Consider the following 19768-nt stretch of genomic DNA (forward strand, 5'->3'; position numbering starts at 1 on the left):
GTGTAGTGCACAGCGAAGAAGGTTACTCAGATTACATTGGGATCTTGATCAGATGAGCCAATGGGCTGAGAAGTGGCAGATGGAGTTTAATTTAGATAAATGTGAGGTGCTACATGTGAGGACTTATACACTTAATGGTAAGGTCCTTGGGAGTGTTGCTGAACAAAGAGACCAAATGAACAAATGAACAAAGAGCATGTTCATAGCTCCTTGAAAGTGGAATCACAGGTAGATAGGCCCATCTGATCAAGATCCTGTTGTACTCTGAGGTAATCTTCTTCACTGCCCACTACATCTCCAATTTCAGTGTCATCTGCAAATTTACTAACTATACCTCTAATGCTCACATCCAAATCATTTATATAAATGATGAAAAGCAGTGGACCCTGCATTGGTCCCTATGGCACTCCACTGGGCACAGGCCTCCAGTCTGAAAAACAACCCTCCACCACCACCCTCTGTCTTCTATCTATGAGCCAGTTCTGTATCCAAATAGCTAGTTCTCTGTCTATTCTGTGTGATCTAATCTTGCTAACCAGTCTACCATGAGGAACCTTGATGAACGTCTTACTGAAGTCTAGAAAGATCGAGTCCATTACTCTGCCGTCATCAATCTTGTTTGTTACTTCTTCAAAAAAACTCAATCAGGTTCATGAGACACAATTTCCCACACACAAAACTATGTTGACTGTCCCTAAGCAGTCTTTTCTGAATACATGTAATTCCTGTCCCTCAGGATTCCCTCCATCAACTTGACCACCGCCAATATCAGTCTCACAGGTCTATAATTCCCTAGCTTTTCCTTACCACCTTTCTTAAATAGTGGTACCACAATATCCAACCTCCAGTCTTCAAGCACCTCACCTGTGAATGTTGATGATACAAATATCTCAGCAAGGAACCCAGCAATCTCTTCTCTAGCTTCCCACAGAGTTCTAGGGTAGACATGATCAGGTCCCAGGGATTTATCCACCTTAATACATTTTAAGACATCCAACACCTCCTCCTCTATGATATGTTTATTTTTCAAGATGTTGCTATTCATTCCCAACATTCACTATCTTCCAAATACTTCTCCACAGTAAACATTGATGTAAAATACTCCCCTATCTCCTAAGGTTCCACACATAGGTGGCCTTGATGATCTTTAAGGGGCCCTATTTTCTCCCTAATTACCCTTTTGTCCTTAATATATCTGTAGAATCCCTTTGGATTATTCTTAACTATAAATGCCAAAGCTATCTCATGTCCCTTTCTTGCTCTCCTGATTTCCCTATTAAGTACACTCCTATTGCTTTTATATTCTTATTGGGAATCACTCGATTTCTGTTGTCTATGCCTGACATATGTTTCTTCTTATTCTTGACCAAAACCTCAATTTCTCTAGTCAGCCAGCATTCACTACACCTAGCAGCCTTGCCCTTCACCTGAACAGTAACATACTGTGTCTGGATTTTCACTATCTCACTTTTGAAGATTTCATATTTTTTAGTTGTGCCTTTACCTGCGAACATCTGACCTCAAACAATTTTGAAAGTCCTTTCCTAATACTGTCAAAATTGGCCTTCCTCCAAATTAGAACTTTAACTTTTCTGAATACATGTAATTCCTGTCTTTCAGGATTCCCTCCATCTTTAACTATTTTGTAATTAATAGAATTATGGTCACTGGCCCCAAAGGATCCCCCACTGATACCTCAGTCCCCTGTCCTGCCTTACTTTCCAAGAGTAGGTCAAGTTTTGCACCTTATCTAATAGGTACATCTACATATTAAATCAAAAACTTTTCTTGTAAATGGTTAACAAATTCCTCTCCATCTAAGCCCTTAACACTATGGCAGACCCAGTTTATGTTTGGAAAGTAAAAATCCCCTACCATTACCACCCTATTATTCTTACAAATAAGGAAGATCTCCTTATAAATTTGTTTCTCAATTTCCCACTGATTATTCGGGGCAGGGGTGGGGGCTAGGAGTGGTGGGGGGGATCTATAATACAATCCCAATAAGGTGATCATCTCTTTCTTATTTCTCAGTTGCACCCAAATAACTTCCCTGGATGCATTCCGAGGTATATACTCCTGAAATGCTGCCATAATGTTATCCCTTATCAAAAACCCCTCTTCTTCTGCCCTTCTTTCAATCTTTCCAATAGAACATTAAGCTGCCAGTCCTGTCCATCTCTGAGCCACATTTCTGTAATTGCTATGATATCCTAATCCAATGTTCCAACCATGCCCTGAGTTCATTTGCCTTACCTGTTCAGCCTCTTGCATTGAAATAAATGCAGTTTAATTTATCAGTCAGGCATTGTTCTCTACTTTGTTCCTACCTGCCCTGTCTGTTTGACTTACTCTTTTTCCCAACTGTACCAGTCTCAGACCGATCGCTTTCCTCACTATCTCCCTGGCTGTCCTTTTCCCCCATCTCCCCAAACTAATTTAAATTCTTCTAAACATCTCGAGCACATCTCCCCACCAGTATATTAGTCGCCTTCCAATTCAGGTGCAATCTGTTTTACTTACACAGGTCACTTCTACCCGAAAAGACATGCAATGATTCAATACTTCTCCTCTGCACCAGCTCCTCAGCCACATGTTCGTCTGTTCTATCCTCCTACTGCTCCCCTCACTAGATTGTGGCACTGGGAATAATCCAGATATTACTACCCTCGAGGACTACCTTTTTAAATTCCTGCCTAACTTCCTATATTCTCTTGTCAGAATCTTGTCCTTTTCACGTTCTAGGTCATTAGTTCCAATGTGTACAACTTCTTGTTGATCGAGACTTGGATGATGTAGAGTCTATTTGGAGGTAGAAATAAAAAACAGTAAGAGAAATAAGACATTGGTGGCAGTAGTCTTTAGATTTCCAAACAGTACCTACACTGCAGGAAAGATATAAATCATCAAATATTGGAGTATGTGAAAATAATCATAGAGTTCCTTCAGTTTGGAAAGAGGCCCATTGTGTCAACACCAACCCTCTGGGAAGCATTCACCCAAACCCAGCTCCTATCCCCATAAACTTGCATTTACAATGGCTAAGGCACTTATTCTTAACACTGTGGGAAAGTTTAGTACAGCCAATCCTCCTAATCTGCACATTTTTGGACTGTGGGAAGAAACCGGAGTACATGATGGAAACCCAGGCATACACAGACAGTCACCCAAGACTGGAATTGAACCTGGGTCCCAACGCTGTGAGACAGCTGTGCTAACAACTGAGCTACTGTGCCATCCCAATAGACCAATATTAATGGGTGACTTTAATCTTCATGTTGATTGAGTTAATCATGTTGTATAACAAATCCAGAATGCATTAGGGATAGTTTCCTCAAGGAACATGATGAGGAGCCAGTCAAGGAATAAGCTATCCTGGATCTAGTAATGGTTAGGAAGGCAGGTTTAATAAATCACCTTAGGGTAGAAGATCCCTAGGAAATGTTGATCATAACTTGATAGAAATTAATATTCAGTCTGAGAGTGAGAAATGCTGAAACAACTGTGTTTAAATAAAAAAAAAGAGAATTACAATGAAATGAGGAGAGAGTTAGTTAAAGTGGTTTGGGTGGATATATTAGCAGGCAAGAGAATAACCAAAACAGTGGCAGACATTTAGGAAGTAATTCACAACTCTCAGTTAAGATATATCCCAGTAATGAAGAAAGATTCTCAGGGAGAGATAAAGCAACCACAGTTAACCAAGGAAGTTAAGGAGAGTATTGAATTGTAAGGAAAAGCACACAATAAAAGTTATGGAATATCAAAAGCTGGCAGAAGAGCACTGGAATAAGTGAATCTGGAGGAATAAAATAAAGCACTGAAAAGAGTTTCAGCAACAGATGGAATGAGTGGGGCTGAAATCACAGTTCCCTACATTAACTCAAAAGTTCCTGTACAGGTTGCACAAAATGTGACCTCATTCAGCGACCATGTGTGCAGTCATGCAGAAAATAAGAGAACATGCCACTTAAATAAATTGATTGCACACTCTAAATAGAAGTAAAGCTTTGTTGGTGGAGAGAGGTGACACTATGCTGATGAAAGTGTGCTGCCTTAGTGATAGAGTGAAAACGGGTATAGGAGCTCAGCTCATGGTCAACTATGCCAATACTGAAAATATGCTGTTTCTGTCTCAGAGACTTGAGAATTTTATTCAGCTTCCTGACAAGGTTCCTACAAACACCAGGAGAATGCCTGGGACATTACAATATCTAGGTAGTAAATAAAGGTTAGGTGATTAATATATTCAAAACCAATACAGACACATGATATGCCATCCAGTCCGGCCTCAGCTTGATCATTGTGCATGTACAGCATCCCTTCTAAGTTCCTGAACAGCTCTGATAATGATGAGTGTCATCCAACAATATTTTGACAGAGATCAGAACAATACACTGTTTCTAGAAATGGCTCATTTAAAAGTAAAATTGGTTGATCAACTTTCAACAAAAACGTGCTTACAGCTTTACTAGATAGTTCTTCATCCATATCTGAGGAGTTGGAAAGTTCATCCATACTTGAAGGAATAGTTTCAAAATCCTCAGAAGTATCCAATGATGGAATCGGTTTACATGACCAACCTGCAATTACAAATAAATATATCTTTTTAATCAATATCTGCTTACCCTTTTCAATTGTACCTTTTTTGTTTAAGTTTATTTCTTTTTCATTTTAGGTTGTCTGCATTGCTTGGTTCAGTGGGTTCAGAGGCGCAAACCGATAAAGTCAAATGCCTCATTTTAAGGTTATATGCATAATTTCTGTCAATGTAAAAATAATTTTTTAAAAATCTGCTTAAAACAGCTTCTATTTCTATATCAACTTTAAACATCCTTAAAGAACTCAGCAATTCTCCTTTCCTGGCCTATTATAATTGTTTATTTGCCTTTGCCTCATTATTAGTGGCAAAGTCTTCAGCTTTTTAGGCCTAAGAACTGGAATTCCCACTTAAACATTCCTCTCCTCCATTCCTTGAGTCCTGCCTCTTCGATCAAGCATTTGGTCCTCTATCCTTGATGTCAAAATAACCAATCTGCTCAGGTATGGGTCACTTACATATGAATCTTGAGCAGCAGTAGGCTATTCAGCCCCTTGAGATCCTCCATCATTTAATGAGATCATTGCTGACCTGATTGTAATCTCGAATCCAAATTCCCACCTACCCCTGATAATGTTTCATCTTCTTGCTTAACAAGAATCTATTCACCTGTAACATTCAAAATATTCAAGCACTCTACTTCCATTGCATTTTCAGGAACAGTTCCAAAGACTCATGACCCCTTAGAGAAAATAAAACCTGCCTAATCTCTATTTTAAATAAGTGACTCCTGATCTTTAAACAGTGAATCTGAGTTCTAGAGTCTCTCTGAAGAGGAAATATCCTCTCCATATGGGCGGCATGGTGGCACAGTGGTTAGCACTGCTGTCTCACAGCGCCTGAGACCCGGGTTCAATTCCCGACTCAGGCGACTGACTGTGTGGAGTTTGCACGTTCTCCCCGTGTCTGCGTGGGTTTCCTCCGGGTGCTCCGGTTTCCTCCCACAGTCCAAAGATGTGCGGGTCAGGTGAATTGGCCATGCTAAATTGCCCGTAGTGTTAGGTAAGGGGTGAATGTAGGGGTATGGGTGGGTTGCGCTTCGGCGGGTCGGTGTGGACTTGTTGGGCCGAAGGGCCTGTTTCCACACTGTAAGTAATCTAATCTAAATATCTATCCTGTCAAGACCCCTCAGAATCTTAATTGTTCCAATCAAATCACGTCTCACTCTTCTAAATTCTAGAGGACATAAACCTAGCTTGTTCAATATTTCCTCACATGCCTATTTCAGTTAATGGTCTGGTAAACTTCTCTGTACTGCTTCCAATGTATTTCCATCCTTCCTTAAGTAATGTGACCAATACTATGCACAGTTCTCCAGTTTAGTCCCACCAGTGCCCTATTTATTTGAAGAAACCTTTGAAGAAAGAAATTTTGGGTCATACCAGGTGGTGGTTAAAAGTGATAAATTAACTTGTACTATTTAGGCCATGTATTTGTGAAATGAAGCAAATCAGAATTTATGTTTGAAATCACTTACAGCCTTCTACTGAAGTCCCCTATACTCAGGTCAGGCCATTTAAATATATTGAAAATTGTAAATGTCTCCACAGTGTCCTCTGGAACATTAATATATTTCTTCATTTTAATTTATGATATCCTATCCATGCACACATTCTTTTTTATAATGATGTACCTTAATTTTATGTACAACATTTCATGAAAATTTATACGCATACCATTTAATAAAGAACACTCCTTCACTTGTGAAAGTTTCTTCCTTTGAATTTCTTTGCATTTAAATTCAATAACCTGATCATATTAGCATAATCCATATTTATGAACTCACACCAACCATGGGTGTGTATCAATACATAAACATCATTGCCTGTCTTCCTAGAAATTTGTATTTAACAAGTCACTGATGAAGCGTGGGAAAGCTTGTGGAACCTCTGTTTTCTGACTGTACTTGAAGAAGGACAGCACAGAAACTGAACATTGAGAATCCATAGAGGAAACTGGGGATTAGGAGGTTAGAGCCCTAGTCTCCATTTGAGACTTTGTTTAAAACTTCATTTTTCTTTTGCTCACTTTACAAAATCAAAGCGTGTGCTGAAGAACAATTTATGTCATTGACAGCCAAATTTAAAATTTCATCATTAAACCATCATTGAAACTCTTTTTATTGTTTTGAGACATTCCACAAGAAGACTAGTTGGAGTCAGAAACCTAGATGAATTCTTCATTTTGTGCCACACACCATCCCACCAATCCTCCAAAGGATTATTCAGGGAATCTTGACAATGAGAATGAGGCAAATCGACTGGTTGATGCGTTGTGAAAATATATGCAGGAGGAGTGAATAATGGTCAAAGACATGAGTAGAAACCTGGGGCTGGATTTTTGTTCTAACAGCCAATGTCAGGGACACTTCTGTGCCAGCTGTAGAGAGGTGATGTGATTTTGGAAGCAAAGGTAACTAACTAACCTGATGTTGAAATCACAACCCAATAAGGATGATGAATGTGATGAGGAGGCAGGCATTAAACTCACTGGGTCAGATTTAATGGGCAAACAATAACTATTGTCATAGCCATTTCGTGAGGACAGTATCAGGACTGCACTGAGTGCAGCACCTGTATCAGGGCAACTGCAAGTTTCTCAGTTATTGCCTGTGAGTTTCTTTTGCAAAGATGTGTGAAAGAAGACGTGTTCTGTTCCCTGAGAGTGACAAGAGAAAATCAGCCAGCAGGTGAAACATGGATGCTGAGAGCAGCTCATAGTGAGAGTTGTGAGGTTGTTGTTGAGTATTAGAAGTGTTTCAATGACCTACTCAGGCAAGGTGATTGCAATGTGGCACCCAAGTGTAAAGTTTTCAGGCTGGAGTCACCAACGTACACTTGACCTGATCAGCCTGAGGGAATATAGTCCTCCTAAACATAGGGAAGTTTGTGTCCAACAGTATTTCAAAGCCTTGTTTCAAGTCTACAACTCCAGGGCTATTGTGGCAGAAGTGACACAGAAGACTGCAATATCTCACTTGATTGTTCCTCTAGAAATGCCAAAAGAAAGTAGTTTTATTTTCATTTTCTATCAATTTTGCAGGAGAGAGAAGTGCATATTAAAGAGAATCTTGGTCATGTGGTGTCTGACCATTCTATTGTTATGTCCAAGCAGAATGCAAGCCTCCGAAGGGGAAGTCTGTTAATAAGTACTGGAGATTTGGTTTACTATCCAACATTGGGTGAACATGATCTTAAACTCACTGAAAGGCAGGATAGCATTTCTCCTATGGTAATATATCAACGGTAATATTATTATTCAACTCCATGGAAGCATTTGTCAAATGCAACAAGGTTGTGGGTGGCACGGTGGCACAGTGGTTAGTACTGCTGCCTCACAGCGCCAGAGACCCGGGTTCAATTCCTGACTCAGGCGACTGACTGTGTGGAGTTTGCACGTTCTCCCCGTGTCTGCGTGGGTTTCCACCGGGTACTCCGGTTTCCTCCCACAATCCAAAGATGTGCGGGTCAGGTGAATTGGCCATGCTAAATTGCCCGTAGTGTTAGGTAAGGGGTAAATGTAGGGGTATGGGTGGGTTGTGCTTCGGCGGGTCGGTGTGGACTTGTTGGGCCGAAGGGCCTGTTTCCACACTGTAAGTCTAATCTAAACTGAACAATGCCCAGGCTTGAGTTGACAAATAGCAAGTAATATTCAACAGGTGAATAACACAAATACCAGGCAATGACCATCTCCAATAAGAGGAATTTAATCACTACCCCTTGATATTAAATGCTGTTACCATCGCTGAATATCCCACTGTCAACATCCTTGGGGTTACCATTGACCATTGAATTGAATTGAATTGAATTTATTGTCATGTGTACTGAGGCACAGTGAAAAGCTTTGTCTTGTGAGCAATACAGGCAGATCACAGAGTTAAATAGCATAGATAAGTAAATAATAGGTAAACAGCAGCAAAAACAAACATACAGGTACAGGGGAATGTTAAGAGTTTGTGAGTCCATTCAGTTTTCTAACGACATTTGGGTAGAAACTGTTTTGAAACCAGCTGGTGTGTGTGTGTGTGTGTGTGTGTGTGTGTGTGTGTGTGTGTGTGTGTGTGTGTGTCTGTTCAGGTTTCTGTACCTTCTTCCCAATGGTAGAGGTTGTAGAAAAACATTACTAGCGTGGGGTGGATCTTTGAGAATGCTGGCAGCCTTTCCTTGACAGTGGGCCTGGAAGGTGGATTCTATACAGAGGAACCTCGATTATCCGAACACCAATTATCCAAAAATTGGATTATCCAAAGGAGATCTCGAGGTCCCGATAGAAACATTACATCAAAGACGTGTTTCCAACAGGGACCGTGTCTTTTGTTTACAATTATTAAACAGGCACTGTCTTCAAATGACCGATCTCCCGCCCTCTCTCTCTCTCTCCCCATACTTTTCCTGGAGTTTTACAGAGGGGTGTACCCTAACCCCCGCTCCCCCCACCCCCCTTCCCCAGATAACCTTTCCAACATTGTCCTGTACAAGGCAAACATGGAACCTGTCAAAAAGTTGCAGTTAGAAGGGATTTGGGGGGCGCAGGCAGGGGGCGGTGTTGGGGGCGGGGTCTCGCATGCTGTGTGTTGCTGTAGTCTCCTGAACGAGGAGCAGACTTTTAAAACTCTGAGCGGCAGAGGAAAGGCATGTAGTCAATTAACCGAACAATCGATTATCCGAACTAAATAATGCCCATCCATCTCGTTTGGATAATCAAGGATCCCCTGTAGATAGGAGGTTGGCCTTTGTGATTGTCCAGGCTGAGTTCACCATTCTCTGTAATTGTTTCCGATCATGAATGGTAAATGGGCCTTTGTAATGTAACCAGTGCGTCCACATGAAGAGCCCAAGAAACCTTGTTGTGGATGACCACTCCTAGGAGCTTGACACTCTCCATTCGTTCCACCTCTGTGCTGTTAATGTGTAGGGGGGCATGAGTAACATCCCGCTGAAAGTCAACAATGAGTTCCTTGGTTTTGCCAGCATTGAGAGCTAGGTTGTTCTCAGTGCACCATTTTTCCAAGTCTTCAATCTCCTGTCTGTAGTCTGTTTCGTCGCCACCTGAGATTCGACCGACCACGGGTGGTGTCATCAGCGAACTTGTAAATGGCACTAGTCTGGTAATTGGTGACGCAGTTATGGGTATACAGTGAGCACAGTAAGGGGCTGAGTACGCACCCCTTGGGGGGCTCCAGTGCGAAGTGTTAGTGAGGATGAAATATTGTCCCCAATCTTCACTGATTGTGGCCTGTGGGTCAGGAAATGAGGATCCAGTTGCAGATAGTGGGACTTAGTCCAAGATCACTAAGTTTAGTAATCAGTCAGCCTTGAGGGGATCATCTGTTGATTTGGAAATATATTGCTGTTTTTTTCTGTCACTTGGTCAAGTTCCTTGAATTCCCTCCCTAAGGGCTTTGTAGGGCTACTTACAGCATGTGGACTGCAGTGGTTCAAGAAGGCAGCTCACCACCATCTTCTCAAGAGGAATTAGGCATGGTCAATAAATGCTGATTAGAAATGCAACTGGACTTGCCACTAAAAGAGCAGGTCAGAGGCAAGCAATACTACTGTGAGTAACTCATTTCCTAATTTCCCAAAGCCTGTCCATCATCTACAAGGGTCGCAAAGTGTGGTGCTGGAAAATCACAGCTGGTCAAGCAGCATCCAAGGAGCAGAAGAGTCGACATTTTGTGCAAAAGCTCTTCATCAGGAATGTTCTTCATCATCTACAAGGCACAAGTCAGGAGTGTGATGGGTACTCCACACTCGTCTGAATGGCTGCAGCTCCAACAACACTCAAGAAGTTTGACATCATTCAAAACAAAGCAGTCTGCTTGATTGGCACCATATCCAGAAGCATCAACTCCTTCTGCCACCAATGCTCAGTAGCGTAGGTGTACCATCTATGAGATGCACTGCTGATATTCACCAAACATCTTTAGACAGCATCTTCCAGACCCATTACCATTTCCATCTAGGAGGACAAGGGCTGCAGATTCATGGGAACATAACCATCTGCAAATTCCCCTCCAAGCCACTCACCGTTTTCACTTGGAAATATATTGCCATTTTTTTCTGTCACTAGGTCAAGGTCCTTGAATTCCCTGCCTAAGGGTTTTGTAGGTCAACTTACAGCATTGGACTGCAGCAGTTCAAGAAGGCAGCTCACCACCATCTTCTCAAGAAGAATTAGGCATGGGCAATAAATGCTGGCCAGCCAGTGATGCCCACATTCCACATGTGAATAAATCAAAGGGACAAAATATTACGCTTTGCATTATGCTGAATATATTCCAGCCTGAAAGGGAACAAAATATTCCATATTTTGGAAAATATGTTAACGTGGGACAACAGTACTCTAACTACAAAAACCTAGATCACTTTGTATGTCAGTGTTTAGCTAGGAAGAAGCAAAGCAAATCTATAAAGATGACTGCTAGAGAGATGTCAGACAGTGATTCTGATAAATCACTTTCCAGTATACAATACATTGACATTGTCAGGTTTAAGGATCATAAATATTTTGTGACTGTTAGAACGATGACTTAAGAAAGCACCTTCAAGTGAATATAAGGCACCACATAGAAAGTGGTGCTCATGCAACATCGAAGTCTAGCAGACCTCAGGATAGTAAGCCAACCATGAAGTCCTCAAAGTTAAGGTTGAGGCTAGATGATAAATGATATTCATGCCAAGAAGAAGAGCCCAATTGGAATGAAAGGAATGAAGATAGTATACCTTAAAAAAAATCCACTCCTATCACTTGAAGCAAGCTTAAAGTTTTGAATCATAATACTACACATGCTTGAAGAGATTTGCATCATTTAACAAGACAGCAGAGTAGTGATGCAATGTTTTTCAGGAAGAACATTGAAAGACAATATAAAATAGGGGGTACAATTCCAAAAGGAGCTGAGAGAGTACAGCTCATTGAGAATAGCAGGACAAGTAGACAGAGTAATAAGTAAAGCTTATAGATCCTTGGCTTTATTAATAGGACCAGAGAATACAAGAGCTCAGAGGTGATGTTGAACCTGTACAAGACATTTTTTAGCTAGAGTATTGTGTATTGTTCTGGGTGCCAGATTATAGAAGTATTGGAGGGAATGCAAAAGGGCTTGCAATAATGGTTGTGAGAATGAGGAATTTCAGTTATGGGGATAAATTGAAGAAGATAGGACAACTCTCACGGATAGAAGAATGTGAGTAGGAGATCTGATAGACACTTCAAAATCATGAGTATCATGAGGTAGATATGGAGAAACTATACCTACTCTTAAGATGAACAAGAATAAGAGGGCATAGGTTTAAAGTGATCTACAGAAAAAGCAACAGTGAAGTGAGGAAAATCATTTTCACTCAATGAGTAGTTAGGGTATGGAATGCATTCCCCGGAGGAATGGAGGTAGGTCTAATTGAGGTAGGTAATGGAGGAAGGAGTAACTGAGACATTCAAAAAGGTATTGGATGATTATTTAGATGAAAATAATATGCAAGGGTATAGATTAAAAGCAGAAGATTAGCACTAAGTAATGAGTACCTAATGAACCAGTGCATACATGCTGGACCAAGTGGCATCATTTTGCACCATAACAGGTCTGTGATTCTGTGATGGCTTCAGCGTTTCATTGATTTTGATGTGCACTGTTAAAATGGACTGCACTTTGGGAATGTTTCTCAATTTCAGAAAAAAAATCTGCAGCGGTTTTGCAAATAATCATCGCTTTACATCTTGCAGCAGCATCCTAATTCACAGTCCTCAAAATGGCATATGTCAATGATTGCCACACACCACACCGACAGAATGGTATCATCATCTAAACTAAGCTGCAGTGACGCCACTTTATTTCTTGTCAAGCAAGATTAAAACCAGGGATATTTTTGTTTATTGTGTGTCAGTGATTTACCAGTAGATGGCATAAGCCACACTTATGAAAAGGATTTTCTATGACTGGTTCAGTGCATGTGTTGTCCTGAGAAACTAGTCAGTCTCTTACCGCAGGGTGAATTACTTTTCTATTGTCCCAATAAAATAAATTAAATTGTTTTTGGATTACATGTGAACAGAATTATAAAGTTTATCAATACCTTGCTACTATTGCCAAAATGTTGTGTATCTATGTGCATGATGGCTTTCAAAAATGTATTATATTCCAGAAAATAAAATACCAAATAAATGTTACAGAATGATTGAAGCAACACTCTAGTGTACTTTAGTACACTAAAGTTATGCTTATATTGTTCACTTACTCATTGCGCTGGGATCTTGCTATATACAAACTGATTTCTACATTTCCTGAATTCTAATAGTGAGTACATTTTAAAAGTACTGATTTAGATGAAGACTACTTTGAGCTGTTCTCAATTTCTGATACATGATGTATAAATGCAAGTTATTTTCCTTTTCTCTATTTATTGTCAATGCAAAGAAAAATGACTTTTTTCCAGCATTTTAATGCCATTCAAAGGCATTTTTCAAAAGCATCAAAAATGTTGTCTGAATTGTAGCAAATATAGTTTTACTGAGTGAACATTTTTGACTCAAGATGGATAAATTGACCAGAAAGGCAAATTTCAAGATTCAGTGATGAATTCTACAGGGTATTACAGGTTTTTGTTGGTGGGCAGCAATATTTACATTAACTCTGTGCACTGTCCAAAGATTCTGCCAGAATCACTGAATAGATCCAGTATATCCTGTTTCTGGAATAATATTCTGTATTGACTGAATGTACCACAACTTAGGTACATGAATTCCTTTTACTTGAAGATGTCTGGTGGTTTTATTAGCAGCTAAAATAATACAAACTGTAATATTCAATCACACTTAATGTCTGATACAAAGGTGAAAGCCTGTGGCCTGCAGTCATGTGACAATAATTGGCTACTTGAGCCATTTGCATTATGAATTCATAAATGGATATCATTCAAAACATGGAACGGTTACTAGTTAAGCTTTTTCCTAACATTTGCAATGTTTTTCTGTTGTTGTAACAACATTTAAATAGATTAAAAAGGCAGGGTACCAGTGATGCAAAACCTACTCTTATAAACCATTTCTTTTTCTAATTTCTATTTCTTCTATCTTGTTTTCTGTTGCAGTGGGTTTTTCATATCAGCCCCCTTACCAATTAAACACAATTATCTATTTCCTTATCAATTTCCTTCAGGGATTGTACTAATTCTATGTTACTCAATTGCTGAAAGAGGGTGAAGAAGACAGAAGCAAAGTAATGCAAGGGGAAAATGGGATGGATCCAATAGTACCTGCACTTTAGAGTAGACAGGCCACAATACTTTGACTTTCAGCTGTTCCATGAAGCACAATGAATCATGCATTGCGCTCATGTGACTACATTAATTTTGTTTGATTTTAAAACAGTGAAGGATTTCAGTTACTCAATATCCAAGTTATCTATGACTCATAGCACATAGTATGCACATCATTGTTTCCAGATGCTGCTACAAACCTTTAATATTGGAGCAGAAGACAGGCAAAAGTCTGGGCAAATGAAAGGAAATGAAGACTACTATGAACTTGCCCAGGACAACAGTTGAACACCACTGCCTCAAAGTCTATACCAGCATCAGAGTCTTCAAAGAGTGACCATTAGAATTTCAAAGGCATGCTCTTGGTGCCTAGATTGGTTAGGAGAACACCTATCATGTAAAGTAGCTAGTGTCTATAAAAATTATGGTTGTCTGCTGCACATCATAGCCAAGCAAAGAACACTTCCCCTCAGAAGGTGAAGAAGATGTTGGCCAAGGGACTTTATTTTTGTTTATTCCTTCATGGAATTTGGGTGTCACTGGCTAAGCCAGCAGAAATTGCTCATCTCTAATGGCCCAGAGGTAGTTAAGAATCAACCACATTGCTGTGGGTCTGGAATCACATGTAGGCTGGACCAGATAAGGATGGCAGATTTTCTCCCCTGAAGGAAATTAGTGAACCAGATGGGTTTTTCCCCATCAATGATTTCCTTGTCATCATTAGACACTTAATGCCAGTTTTCCATTGTTATTGAATTCAAATTCCAATTGATTCAAACCTTAGTCTCCAGATCAGTACCTGTGTCCCTGGATTAATAGCCTAGCAATAATACCACAAGGCCATCATCAACTGCTGTACTTTTCCAGCACCATTCTACTCCAGAATCTGGTTTCCAGCATCTATAGTCATTGTTTTTACCCATCATCTCCCCAATTAAATTGCTGACATTTGTTTAAGACTGCAGAATTTGTTCCTTAAATTCTCTCTATGAGTTCCCAATCAGACTCTGGTATACCAGGTCCAATAGGCTGAATGAACTGTCTGCCTAAGTTCCTTGGATGTAATTAGGTCTTGCAGTTTTGGAGATGTTTGACAGTTCCATTTGGGTAGTTCCCCATAAAAAAACCTGCCAAGCTATGCTGCTGTTTATATGATTGGCCAGTTTGAAGCAATATCAATTTTATTTTTATAATGGAAACTATACATTCAGAATGATTTATTAGGCTATTTTTGTGTAATACACACACCTATTTTCTTGACATTTTTCATGTCTTCCATGCAGCAGTCTCGATTCCATGCAACAGAAGTTTGTATGAAACTCTTTCCTTCCTCACTTATTTGAAAGCAGGGGGATTTACAGTGTTATAAAAAACACTTTGATTATTTCAGTTGTGTGTTGAGGTGATATGGTTGTGTTTTGAATTATGGATGTTCTCAGCTCCCCTGTGGAGAGACCACTATAGTTTGAAGTCACACTAATATAGTGGTAGTGACACCATTTAGTTGCCATGTCATTTTTCTGCTACAAGTATACTACTTCTTCACTTTTTCCAAATAAATGAACTATCCAACTTCATCAGCCTATTTTTTTTTATTACAAAGTCATTTACAATCTACAAATGTCAAATATAATTCCAAATTCAATGTTGGTATATTAGTTTATTTTTGCTCTATGTGAACAACATAATATTTGAAAGAGGTTTATATATTATCTTGGTTACACCTATGTATGCTATCAAGTTATTCCATGGGATAATGAATATGTCTGTGAAAATCTTTCTATATTTATGTTATTGTAAAGTTACCCAATGCAGATGTTTTATGGAATTTCTAGAATCAAGTGTTGCATAAAGTCGTCAATATTTCAATCATAATGTGTGGTGTTTTCTTCCAAAAATGCAACAGATGAGTGCTTGAGTCCTTGCATTGTCTGAAGGAAACCAGCAGAGCATCAGTCCTAAAAGGAGATTTGTCCAGTTTCTTGCAAGATACATGGTCAAAATTAAGATAGTGTAGTTCAGCATCTAAAAAGACTGTATAATATTACAATGCATCTTGAAGGAAATATTTTCCCATTCCATGCGGGATCTAGACAATTAAATTTATTTCGATGTGGAAAACAATGAATGAAGTACTAGTCTTGAAGGAGATTTCAGAGATGTCTACATCAACCAAATTGTGAAAGCTGCAGGGCAACATCCTGAAAGATTTCTAAGAGAAATTCAGTTAACTCGTTCCTGAGTATTTAAACATCTCACTGCCAGTATCAGTGGAGGAGCATTTGATGGATTGTTCTACCTCGGAACAGCAGTAATGAGAAGAAATTTGCATATTTGTGTAGAAGCCTTCAAATTTACAACCAAGGCCATAGTGAAAAGATTGCCTTAACATCAAATCATTACAGTGCAGAAGGATGCCAGTCAACCCACAATATCCGTGCTTGCCTGCTTAAGAAATCATTCACATCTTGTTACTACCCTAGTTCTCCCACATTTCTGTATATTCCCCTGTCCAGATAATTAGAATAGTTAGAAAATGTGGGAAAAAAATCATAGCATAGAAGGAGGCCACTCTGCCCATTGTCTAATCTTATTTATCTTGCACTTGATCCCTTGTCTAGGTGTTATGAACCTTCAGGTACATATCCAGATGCCCTTTAAATTAGCCAAGTTTTTCTACCTCTATTACCCATTAGGCAGTAGGTTCCAGACCCCTAGCCACCCCTTTGGGTGAAAAACCTTCCCTAATCTCCTCTTTGATCCGCCTATTGAGCACTTTAAATCTACCCAACCTTGACATTGACCCTTCTGCTAAGGGAAAGAGATCATTCCCATCTGTTCTGTTCAGGCCACTTAACACCTTGTAGACCTCAATTAAATTTCCTTTCATCCTCCTTTATTCCAAGGAAAATAACTCCAGCCCATCTGGTCTTCCTACATTGAAGTCCAAAACATTAATATATGTACAAAAAGCAGATGATTTGTTACTGAGCCCCATGTAGTCAAAAAAATAGTTTTATTCTGTCAATGGCTGGGATCTGACAGGAGGATATTGGATGATGACATTCAAACAGACAAGGCATCGAATCCACCTCTTCAAACATCTGACCGTCTGCTCAATGGTGGTCCTAGTGAGCTGATGGCCTTGTTTGAATTGCCTGTCTGTTGAGCTTCTGTCGACAAACCAGTAGCTATGTCTTCAAATGATATCCATAATATTTTAAGACCTATGCACTCACATTGGAGAATGAAGATCTGAGGAAATGCAGACTGGCAGAGGATGTTTGAGTCATAGCAGCTTCTCACAAAGCAAGTATAGACATGGAAGACAATCTCGTTTTGGTCACAGACCATTTTGATGTTGAGAGAGTAGAAACCCTTCCTGTTGATTGGTCTCACTGGCTCATCGCTGTGTTATCGAAGATGGGGAAATTCAGTGATAGCAGCGAAACCCATAAGATGACAAGCAATAAGAACAGGAGTAGATTGTTAGGACCCTTGACCCTGCTTTGCCATTTAACTGGATCATAGATGATCCAATATTCCTCACATTTGCTTTCCTGCCCTTTCCCCGTCACCCTGTATTCCCATAAAAATGCCTTCTGGCCCTGCTAGGCCTGTCTGCTTGCAATTGACTGTACTGTGCAGATCTGGCAAAGAATGCATCAGTAACTTTTGTGAGGCAACGCTGTGCTGTGGTTTGCAAGATGCCCCTCAGATCTTCAGCTGATCCTTGGAAGTAAGGACATTCAAGGCCACAATGTCTTTCACACTGTCAGCAGGGTAAGCACTCCAGTTCTGCAAAACTTGAGATTTTCTGATGAGGTCACAGATCTGTCGGATCATCTGCTTGGACAGCTGCAGTTTCCCATGTTACTGAATGTTTGTTATTTCTAGCTACATCCTTCTGAGCCCTCCTGTGTGGAAGGCATGCAATCCATTGTCTCCTTGCCCTACTTTCCTCTCCCATGCCCGCCTGAAATGGTGGGGATCAACTGTTCCTTGTCCATCATTGTCACTGGTCCCAAAGTCTCACAGTCATTGGCAGCTGTGATCTTTCTTTTGAAGAAGGGTTGCCCCCTGTGATTGACAGTATCACCACCTGCTCTTCTGTCCCCCTTGAAGTCAGGAATGAGGCGAGAATGATATTTAATAAGTCCTGATTGCCCACTCACTCCCCCACCACTTGTGTAGTGTCAAGCTCATCTCCTATCCAATACCAATTCTTCACTTCATGAGCTGAGGCAATGTCCTAAGGCAGCCAGGACTGGTTTTTCATGCTATCCTCACCTCACTTCTGCTTGCCTGCAACAGAGAGCTTTGAAGCCAGCATACTCAGTTCAAAATGACAGTCTTCTGATAATTTGTACTTGCTTTTTATCAAGAGGTGAGCGGGATTGTTGATCTGTACTTTCCCTGCCCTGGTGAACCCTGGCATGTTAGATGCAGTGAACAGCAGCATCCAGTTTCTGCTGCAACTTACTGAAGATTCATGCATGTGTACCTTAAATAATTAACTGGTCAGTTATAGCCTGCATTGCTTCTTTGAAGGAATGCCAGTTAGGCCATTTGTGAAGCTTGTGCTTTGTTCAAATCAATTCAATATTTGAGGGTAGTCCAAACAAGTATAAGTCCTCTGACCTGAATCTTCCATTTTCCTAAAGCTGGTTTCATGCTTGACCATTAAATGCCTACGAGGTGCCTATTTTTCCTTTCTGCAATCTTTCACACACTCAGGCACTCTAAGCAGATTGGTAAATTTAAATGCCACTTAGATGCACCAATTTATCAACATGGAGTTTATAATGAATGTAATTTAATAACAATATATATTAACTAGGCAAAGTAGATAGAAGGATTTGTGGCAGGGATAAGCAGTTGAGAGTGTTAGGGAAGAAACACTAATAAGAAGGGTAACTGTTAGCATGTAGTCAGAATTTGAAACACTAAGACTACATGCAGAAGATAACTGAATATGGTATAATTAATTTACTACTGTACTAGCAAACCTTTATGGCATTTAAGATCGCCCTCTTTAAAATGCAGTTAACAAGAATACATGCTTTTTGAGGCATCTGGAACAACCAGTCTCAAAATATGTTGACAGTTTGTAGGAAACAGCTTCCCTCTCCTCTGGAGTACTCACTGGATTAATAATGTCCATTTTAACAATTGGCAAACAATGAGTTTGGACCCAAACTAGTCAGGTATTGTATCTGCCTGATCACCTGTACCTTAATGAGTCTACTTGTGGCATAACACAAGGTATGCTCTTTATGACTTGAAAAACAATGGTAGTGTGTACATTCCAGTCTTTTAAATTCACAATGTATGCATCACTCGCTAGGCCAGCATTTATTGCCCACCCCTAATTGAACAGAGGCAATTAAGAACCAACCACATTGCTATAGGGGTCTGGAGTGACATAAAGGCCAGATCAGGTTACAGTGGCAGATTTTCTTTCTGAAAGGACATTAGTGAATCAGGTGAGTCTTTGACAATAATTGACAGCAGTTATATGGCCAGCCTTTTATTCCAAAGTATTTTTTATTGAATTCAAATTTCTCCACATGCCATGGTGAGATTCAAATCCAAGTCCCCTGTGTTCTGGATTGCTGGTCCTTTTTAATTACTATTACTACTCCATGCTTCCCATGCCATTCCTGCATGACTTAGTGTAGGAACCAGCCAAATGCCTGCACTAACTGACAGGAATGCTGCCTTGCAATACTTATTGAGCAGTCACAACTCAATGGCTGCACGTTGATGACAGCCACCCATCAAAATGTTGCCAGTTTTTATGTTTTGCAATTGAGGGCACAAAATAAAAATCACCCTTTTTTTGTTTGGACCTTCTCTTCAATATTTGCTACTAACTGACACTGTGAACACATTAGGAAATTGGTTTCCA

At 40.0% G+C, this 19768-nt stretch overlaps 1 protein-coding gene across 2 annotated transcripts in view; it reads right to left on the reverse strand.

Annotated features, from left to right (window-relative positions):
• The window catches only part of mcf2l2 (MCF.2 cell line derived transforming sequence-like 2), a 237069-nt gene that overhangs the window by 10531 nt on the left and 206770 nt on the right, over positions 1 to 19768 (reverse strand). For both annotated transcript variants that reach the window (XM_060834750.1, XM_060834749.1), the window contains one exon: positions 4465 to 4583. In XM_060834750.1, coding sequence (XP_060690733.1) covers positions 4465 to 4583 — 119 coding nt within the window. The remainder of the gene's footprint in view (positions 1 to 4464; positions 4584 to 19768) is intronic.

This window comes from Hemiscyllium ocellatum, chromosome 13 (assembly GCF_020745735.1).
Source record: "Hemiscyllium ocellatum isolate sHemOce1 chromosome 13, sHemOce1.pat.X.cur, whole genome shotgun sequence".
NCBI classification, from domain to species: Eukaryota; Metazoa; Chordata; class Chondrichthyes; order Orectolobiformes; family Hemiscylliidae; genus Hemiscyllium; species Hemiscyllium ocellatum.